This window comes from Hordeum vulgare, chromosome 3H, assembly GCF_904849725.1.
Source record: "Hordeum vulgare subsp. vulgare chromosome 3H, MorexV3_pseudomolecules_assembly, whole genome shotgun sequence".
Lineage (NCBI taxonomy): Eukaryota > Viridiplantae > Streptophyta > Magnoliopsida > Poales > Poaceae > Hordeum > Hordeum vulgare.
In genome coordinates, this window is record NC_058520.1 from 25,074,497 (window position 1) to 25,084,128 (window position 9,632).

The 9,632-nt window shown below is 44.1% G+C and overlaps 1 protein-coding gene across 1 annotated transcript; it reads right to left on the bottom strand.

Moving 5' to 3' along the window:
* Nucleotides 1-7,315: 7,315 nt before the first annotated feature.
* On the bottom strand, nucleotides 7,316-9,205 carry LOC123439367. The gene is made up of 3 exons (XM_045116091.1): nucleotides 9,056-9,205; nucleotides 8,782-8,933; nucleotides 7,316-7,636 (listed from the first exon to the last, which is right to left on the bottom strand). The coding sequence occupies exons 2-3, from the start codon at nucleotides 8,892-8,894 to the stop codon at nucleotides 7,414-7,416; spliced, it is 336 nt and encodes a 111-aa protein (XP_044972026.1). The 5' UTR covers nucleotides 8,895-8,933; nucleotides 9,056-9,205; the 3' UTR covers nucleotides 7,316-7,413.
* Nucleotides 9,206-9,632: the final 427 nt, after the last annotated feature.

Sequence of the window (9,632 nt, forward strand, 5' to 3'; positions counted from 1 at the left end):
ATAAAAAAAGGAGGCCAAAGAGCCCAAATAAAAAAAGGGGGGAAAGAGGCCCAAGAGCCCAAATAAAAAAAGGGGGGAAAGAGGCCCAAGAGCCCAAATAAAAAAAAGAGAAAAAGAGAGAAGGGACAATGCTACTATCTTTTTCCACACTTGTGCTTCATAATAGCACCATGTTCTTCATGATTAAGAGCCTCTCATTTCGTCACCACCATATGCTAGTGGGAATCTTTATTATATAACTTGGCTTGTATATTCCAGTGATGGGCTTTCATCAAAATTGCCCTAGGTCTTCGTGAGCAAGCAAGTTGGATGCATACCCACTAGTTCTCCTTTTGAGCTTTCACATACTTATAGCTCTAGCGCATCCTTTGTATGGCAATCCCTACTCATTCACATTGGTATCTATTAATGGGCATGTCCATGGCCCTTTGATACGCCGAGTCAATGTTACCATCTCCTCCTTTTTGTCTCACAACCACCACCACACTCTATTCCACCTACAGTGCTATATCCATGGCTCACGCTCATGTATTGCGTGATAGTTATAAAAAGTTTGAGAAAGTAAGAGTGTGAAAACAATTACTTGGCCAATACCGGGGTTGTGCATGATTTAAATTAGTTGTGTGAGGATGATGGAGCATAGCCAGACCATATGATTTTGTAGAGATAACTTTCTTTGGCCTTGTAATTTTGAAAGTTCATGATTACCTTGCTAGTTTGCTTGAAGTATTATTGTTTTCATGTCAATAGGAAACTATTGTTTTGAATCTTACGGATCTGAACATTCATGTCACACGAAATAAGTTACAAAGGACAACTATGCTAGGTAGCATTCCACATCAAAAATTCAATCTTTATCACTTCCCTACTCGAGGACGAGCATGAGTTAAGTTTGGGGATGCTTGATACGTCTCCAACGTATCTATAATTTTTTATGGTTTCATGCTATTATCTTGTCAAACTTTGGATGTTTTGTATGCCTTTTGTATCTTTTTTGGGACTAACTTATTAACTCAGTGCCAAGTGTCAGTTCCTGTTTTTCCATATTTTTGACCCTTTTCAGAGGAGGATTTTAAACGGAGTCCAAACGGAACGAAACTTCCAAAAAGATTTTTTCTGAAACAGAAGAAGATCGGGGAACTTGAGAACCAAGGCAGGGGGCCACCAGGGACCCCACAAGCCCCCTAGCCGCGGCCAGGGGGCCCGCGCCTCCCAGGCTTGTGGGCTCCCTGTGCCTCCCCTGCCCTAGGTCTTTCGCCTATATATTCCCAAAAATTCCAGAAAAAACCAGGAGATCATCGAAAGTACTTTTCCGCCGCCGCAAGCTTCTGTCTCCGCAAGATCCCAACTGGGGCACGTTCTGGTGCCCTGCCGGAGGGGGGATTCGGATACGGAGGGCTTCTTCATCAACACCATGACCTCTCCGATGATGCGTGAGTAGTTCACCATAGACCTACGGGTCCATAGCTAGTAGCTAGATGGCTTCTTCTCTCTCTTGGATCTTCAATACAAAGTTCTCCATGATCTTCATGGAGATCTATCCGATGTAATCTTCTTTTGCGGTGTGTTTGTTGAGATCCGATGAATTGTGGATTTATGATCAGATTATCTATGAATCTTATTTGAGTTTCTTCTGATCTCTTATATGCATGATTTCATATCCTTGTAATTCTCTTCGAGTTGTTGGTTTTGTTTGGCCATCTTGATCTATGATTCTTGCAATGGGAAAAGTGCTTGGTTTTGGGTTCATACCGTGCGGTGACCTCACCCACTGACAGAAGGGGTAGAGAGGCACGCATCATGTTGTTGCCATCAAGGGTAAAAGGATGGGGTTTTCATCATTGGTTTGAGTTTATCCCTCTACATCATGTCATCTTGCTTAAGGCGTTACTCTGTTCGTCATGAGCTCAATACACTAGATGCATGCTGGCTAGCGGTCGATGTGTGGAGTAATAGTAGTAGATGCAGAAAGTATCGGTCTACTTGTCTCGGACGTGATGCCTATATGTATGATCATTTCTTTAGATATCGTCATGACTTTGCGCGGTTCTATCAATTGCTCGACACTAATTTGTTCACCCACCGTAATATTTGCTATTTTGAGAGAAGCCTCTAGTGAACACTATGGCCCCCGGGTCTACTTCACACCATATTTTCATCCTTACTCTTTTACTTCGTTGCACTTTCCGCCTTCAGATCTCACTTTGCAATCAATCTTGAAGGGATTGACAACCCCTTTATAGCGTTGGGTGCAAGCTCTTTTGTGTTTGCGCAGGTACTCTGGACTTGACGAGATTCTCCTACTGGATTGATACCTTGGTTCTCAAACTGAGGGAAATACTTACTGCTCCTGTGTTGCATCACCCTTTCCTCTTCAAGGGAAAAACCAACGCAAGCCCAGTCTCCGTCAACGTGTCAATCTCTGGCGTTGTTGTCTGTTGCCGTAGCAGACAACCGGCATGCAGCCAGGGCATCAACCTGACGTATAGTGTTCCGATCCTAATACATCCACCAACGCGCACGCTTGTAGGGATCAGGCCAATCCCTTGCCTTGTTAACCACCTAGATCAGGTTCTCGATGAGGGGACTGTGGAGGTCCGGCATGAGCTTCCTCTCGTCATGGTCGGTGGCAGCCCACACGACGCGCTCTTGGTTCTGGAGCATGGTAGGGCTGGAGAACCAAGTGTTTACCTTGCACGTGCGCTGCAGCTTCTTGGAGTCGTCGGCACAACACTCCTCTAGACTCCTCTGCCATTCGTCGTCAAATGCCATCGCCGCCGGATTGGAAGTTGGATAGGCGTGTGATGGAGGAAGTTGAGTGAGAAGATAAGTGGAGAGGAGAAGGTTTGGGTATATGGGGTTTTAAAAACCCGGCTACATAGTTGTGTGTAGTGCATTCTAGGCCTAAATTAAGTATCGTGACATACCACAGAGAAATAAAGAAACTGTTCTGATTAATTCAGCATTCAAATTCGGATATAAGACCTAAGTTCAGATAAATACATCCAAACCTAGAGCAATTCAGAGAATTTCAGAGAAATGCAAATAAAATGGACACAAATTCATGGGTACCACATCTTGTTCATCTCATGTGTGTGACTTGAAACGGATGAAGTTTTCCCTCCTGCTAGCCCAACGAATGATCCCATCATCCGTGGGGTTTGTTCCTTCCGAAAAAACCTCCGAGAACTGCTTGTGATCCTTGGCATTTCGAGCAGCCAAGATCCTAGTACACATGCTGCAACGCTCCACTGCTCTTGCAGCATCCCTTCAAACCCTTGCAGCAACCCTCTCAGCCCTAACTACTTCTTCCGCATCATCGACGACCTCCCGCAAGATGGGACCCATTAGAGTGGTTTGGTGGTTGGGGATAAGTTGTGGCTATGGTTAACATGTGCAATGAAGTAGCTTGGTAACCTTATGTTTGGCATCCACCTCCTCCTAGTCCCCACATTTTCACCTACAAATATGGTAAGTCTTGGTGCATTGAACCAGCTACTGTTGGGAATATGCCCTAAAGGCAATGATAAATAGTTATTATTATATTTCCAGTCTAAAGATAATCGTTTATTATCCATGCTATAATTATATTGAATGAAAATATAGATACATGTGTGGATACATAGACAAAACAATGTCCCTAGCAAGCCTCTAGTTGGCTAGCCAGTTGATCAAGGATAGTCAAGGTTTTGTGGCTATGTGCAACTGTTGTCACTTGATAACTGAATCGCATCATTAGGAGAATCATGTGATGGACTAGACCCAAACTATGAACATAGCATATTGATTGTGTCGTTTTATTTCTATTGTTTTCTACGTGTCAAGTATTTGTTCCTATGACCATGAGATCATATAACTCACTAGCACCGGAGGGATATCTTGTGTGCATCAAACGTCACAACGTAACTGGGTGACTATAAAGGTGTTCTACAGGTATCTCCGAAGGTGTCCGTTGAGTTAGTATGGATCAAGACTGGGATTTGTCACTCCGTGTGACGGAGAGGTATCTCGGGGCCCACTCGGTAATACAACATCACATACAAGCCTTGCAAGCAATATGACTAAGTGTAAGTCACGGGATCTTGTATTACGGAACGAGTAAAGAGACTTGCTGGTAACGATATTCAAATAGGTATGCGGATACCGACGATCGAATCTCGGGCAAGTAACATATCGAAGGACAAAGGGAATGGCATACGGGATTATATGAATCCTTGACACTGAGGTTCAACCGATAAGATCTTCGGAGAATATGTAGGATCCAATATGGGCATCCAGGTCCCGCTATTGGATATTGACCGAGGAGAGCCTCGGGGCATGTCTACATAGTTCTCGAACCCGCAGGGTCTGCACACTTAAGGTTCGATGATGTTTTAGTATAGTTGAGTTACATGTGTGGTTACCGAATGTTGTTCGGAGTCCCGTATGAGACCAAGGATGTCACGAGGGTTTCCCGAATGGTCCAGAACAAAGATTGCTATATAGGATGGTTTCATTTGGTTACCGGAAAGTTTCGGGCAATTCCGGCAGTGTACCGGGAGTGACGAATGGGTTCCGAGAGTTCACCAGGAGGGGCCCACCCACCCAGGAGTGAGACCAAGGCCATAGGGTGGCGCCACAAGTCCCTAGTGGGCTGGTGGAGTCATCCCAAGGGGCCCATGGTGCCACATAAAGAAATTCGAAAAGAAAAGAAAAAGAAAAAGGGAAAAGGGGAGGTGGGAAGGAAGAGGAGGACTCCTCCTTCCCCAAACCGAATTGGAGGAGGAGTCCTCCTCCTCCTAGCGCCGGCGCACCCCTTGAGGGATTGGCCCTCAAGGCAAGCCCCTCCCCCTCCCTCCTATATATAGTGGTGTTTTAGGGCTGATTTGAGACAACTTTTGCCACGTGCAACTGACCACATAGTTCTACCTCTAGATCGGATTTCTGCGGAGCTCGGACGGAGCTCTGTAGGAGTAGATCATCACCACCACCGAAGCGCCGTCACGCTGCCGGAGAACTCATCTACTTCTCCGTCTTGCTTGCTGGATCAAGAAGGCTGAGATCATCGTCGAGCTGTACGTGTGCTGAACGCGGAGGTGCCGTCCGTTCGGCACTAGATCGGAACGAATCGTGGGACGGATCGCGGGACGGTTCGTGGAGCGGTTCGAGGGACGTGAAGACGTTCCACTACATCAATCGCGTTTCTTAACGCTTCCTGCTGTGCGATCTATAAGGGTATGTAGATCCAAATCTCCTCTCATAGATGGACATCACCATGATAGGTCTTCGTGTGCGTAGGAAATTTTTTGTTTCCCATGCAACGTTCCCCAACAGCTACTAGTTCCTCTTCCTCTCCCTCTTCATGTATGCCTTCCCCTTTTTGTTCTTTTAGTAGCAACAGATTCAGATGCAGCAGGTACAAGATTTTTCCCCCTAGCTGGTACTTGTGCTTGTGCCAATCCTTGTGCTTGTGTTGGTGATGGTGATGTTGCTCATGCTACAGGTTGTGTTGTTGGTGGTGTTGCAGGTGGTGCTTCCTCATAGATTGCTCTGTTTTCCTCCTTATAGAATATGTAAAACTCAGTAATCTAGGTGCAAATGAAAATGGAAAACTGAAAATGCAAATGAACAAATTGACTGGACTGGTGTTTATTTTTTCTCATCAGCAGTTTTGTCCTTAGAGGCTTGCTGCAAGTATTGTATTTGTGTCCTTGGAGACCATAGTTTGAGCAAGTTATAGTAGACATCATGCTTGTATCTTTGGGAACTCGCACCTCAAATTGCCCATTCCTCCTTGTTGTGTGACTATTACCTACCTTTTCTCTAAAGACAGGTGGTTCAGTATCAGGTGTGTGTGTGTGTAAAGCCAGCAATTAGGACCAGGGACACGATATATAACGTCTTTGTATCTTTCCACATAAAGCGACTTCTTGAAAAAATCATGGACATAATCCTCAGGATGTAGTTTCATCTTTGTCATTGCAGAAATACCATGACTGCAAGGAACACCTGACATGTCCCACCTCTTGCAGTCACATGTAGAAGTATCAATGTTCATAGAATACTGCTTTTCTTTACTAGTTACTTGCCAAATAGAAGGACAAGCTTTGTCTTCTTGGCAAAACTTGGCATACTTCTTATTCTCTTCTAGAATCTCTCAATAGTTGGGTGTGATTGTCCACCTACTTATCTGTAACTTCTCCCTAGTCTTTTGTCTCTTGATCATCTGCTAGGCCCTAACCCCTTCAAACATTGTCCTAACTGGTTTGTTCCTAACATCAAGTATCATTTTGCCGAACGCCTCACTAAGGTTGTCCACAACTAGACAAGTCTCGCAATCATGATCCCCAGCAAACCTAGCCCAAACATAAATTGGAATTTTGGATAACCACTTACATGGCTTCTCACACTCAGCTTTGAGCTCTGCCATGCCCATTTCATGTCCATGTTTAGTGTAGGAATAGATTGCCTTGTCCACACACTTCTTTAGTTTTTTAGATCTAAAACCAGCTGATTGAAAGTTTGCATAAATGTGCCTAGGACGGTATCTCCGAGGAGAGTTCATAAAAATAAACACCAATTAGCCTGGTATAAAAATTGCAAATTGCAGAAAACACAAGTGGATATTTGCTAACCTTTTGCCTGCCAGAAATATTTTAGAAAACATGGCTCATCAGTTCTAACCACTCTTATATTTATTCTCCCCGTGTATGGGTGGGACCACTACTATGAAAAGTGTATACCGGTCCGTTCATCATCGACGGATTAGGTGCAAACCATGAAGCCTAAAAATCACCATAAACGGGTTGTGTAGACGCGTGTCACCGAAAGTACATGTATGGATGACCGGGTCCATTTGTCAGTGGTGAGTACAACAGTTGTTGCCAACAGTGGCACTTTACCGACACTAATTGGCAATGCGCCACACAAACATGAGGGAGACTTGCTTGTGTAGTGACAACTACTAGGGAGGAAGCAACTTCCTGGTGGGTTGTACTGCTGCAAATGATGAAAGGCTGACCCACGCTTGTCGCGAAGGATGGACGAAAGGAGGGCAGTTGCACATGGACGAAAGATGCAAGCGCAAGGAAGGGAGAGTTATGTCGTGGCGTCAAACGATGGGAGAGGATCGAAAGGTAGGGTGGGGTGCATCTTTGGCATCTATCATTGATGGTGTTTTATATTTCTTAGATAGATAAGATCTAGTTGTTCGAATCAAACTTTGATAATAAAGGCCGACGTAAATAATGGCTCGATGTTTTTGATTTTTTGCAAGAGTTTCTAGTCAGTTTATCTTTTCTTTGGTAACCATAATCAAGTACTAGTTGATAAGGAGTAACTGTAAAAGCACTCGCCCACGGTTCAATCAGTCCATAGATATGAACGTTTATAGTACTGGGTATCATGTTCTGATCAACAATCATTATCAAAGGGTCATCTGACCTTGGCGCACTCTGCACACGGGAGGCGGCCCTTAGAACGACACTTAGAGCAAGGGACCAAATCAGCTGCCTTAGTTTCAGCTCCAAGTGATTCATAGATATCCTCCAGCATGCCGAATGTGAAGGTTCCACCTTTTCTAACAGAACCTACTCCTTTGCATTGTGAACATGCTACCATTCGAAGATCACCACAACGGTTACACATGTTTAAAGACCTGCAATGCAGTACAATATAGTTTAGAGGCATGTTCATACCCATTTGATAACAAATTAGCCCACTTGGTCCATTTTTTCAGAATAAATTTCCCCAAGACGTAATTCATCTTTGCTTCCACTTTTCATAGTTCTGTTTTTTGTGGTCACATATGCTCTCGCTTTTAGTTTGATATACCCTCCAATCGGAAAGTGTCTCAGCTTTGAACTAAAGTAACAATTGGAGTAACTGGTTTGTAACTTTGCATAAACTGATCATTACGAAAGAATAAAATTTAACGGTAACCGAGAGACAAAATAGGTGGACATGACAACCGCAAAAAGCAAACACAAGTAGAAGCTCAAAATGAACCGCACGGTGACAACGTAATTTACGCCCTAGTATCTTCTTTCTTTCTTTTTTGCGAAAAGTATGCTGTGGTATCTTAAGCGCGTAATGCCTCAAAAGTCTCCAAACAAGAGCCTCAAAGGTCTCCCAACGAGAAATAAAAATTCCCCAAGTGATTTTCGGCAAGTCTATTTATTTAAGTTCAATCCTCGGATCCATGCACTTGACTTTTCACTTTACTTAAGCTTAAAACACAGCATACAGGTGTTGTGTTGCCAAAGGAAAACAATAATACTTAAGCACAGCATACAAGAGAAAAGGCAGTATGTTGGTGTACCTAAACTCAAAGGGGTCCATCTATTTGAGATCTGAAGGAAATACAGTGCCATCTTTCAGCTACTATTTCCCAGAAATTCTTTTGCTATTGACTGCTACCAGAAAATTCTGAGCCACATATATGCAGCTTTAGGTTATGGTAATCGAGTATTGCCACTCTTCAGAAGCGCTGAGGCTGAACAGAACAAATCCATGAGCATTGCTCTGCTCCAGCCATCAACATCTACAGTAGATTATATAGTTCGTGTATACGTCATTTTGCAGCATTGGCTTCCCAGTCACACCCGTGCTATTCATTGATTCATTCTTGTGATCCTGATGGCACGAAACAATGCGTAGTAATTCAGCCTTTTCTCGGTCACAATGCTGTTTAATACTGTATAATTACGTTCAATCTTCAGGACATAACTAAAGATGGCACTGAAGCGGGCAAACAAGCAAGCAAGCAAGCAAGAAGCTGGCGAGGAGGAGCAGGGACAGGACCTTCTCTGCGAAGCGGCGACGAAGCCGTCGACCCTCTGCGCGGCGATGCTGGCGCCGAGCAGAAAGGCGCCCACCGCGAAGCCGGCGACCTCGCTCTCCGTCAGCCCCTCCATGCTCGCCGGCTCGCGCCTGGAACGAATCCGCAGAAACGACTGGATGGTTCGGGGAAAGATTTGGATTAGAACGGAACAAGCAACGGCCGGAACAGAACAGATCGTCGTTGATAATAACAAAAATGATGATAGTCCAAGCAAAGCTATGATCAATTCGTCACCTAGAGCTGGAAGAATGAGAAATCGATGGGTGCCACGGTCACGGAGGAGGAAGAAGCTCTTGCAGGTGATGTCAGTGCCTGGGGCGGGAGGATGTTTGGCGGGGAGGCCGTCCAGTCGCCAAGGGAAGAAGGAAGAGGATAAGGTGTGGATTTTTGGAACCTGGGTGCACGTGTACCCGATTTAGCAAGAACGAATTAATTAAAATGGTAAAAAAAAGTCAAATATGTTTGAAACTTTTTTTTACAGAAAACATTGTCAGTGTATTAGTAAAATGTAAAGCTTTGTGACGAAATGACTTATGTGCTATTTTTAAAGAAACAGTGCGATGAACAGTAATGATCGATGATTATTGACAGCGATGATGTACATATATATACCTTCTGAAGAGGCGCATCGCACAAACGCGATGGTTACAACAGTCACGCTCAAAACAACGCGTCCGTTGGATTCGGATGCGATGGTTCCATGGGCAGAGATTCCATTTAATTAAACTAATTAATTAAATTCTAACACTCCCCCTAATCTCTGCTTCAATTATTCTTGTAACATCATCATCATCATCATAATCAACTTGAT

Excerpts from the sequence above, each read along its gene's own strand:
- LOC123439367 (XM_045116091.1), bottom strand. The coding sequence starts at position 8,894 with ATGGAGGGGCTGACGGAGAGCGAGGTCGCCGGCTTCGCGGTGGGCGCC. Across the intron at positions 7,637-8,781 it reads GTCGCCGCTTCGCAGAGAAG|GTCTTTAAACATGTGTAACC; the intron begins GTCCTGTCCCTG and ends ACTGCATTGCAG.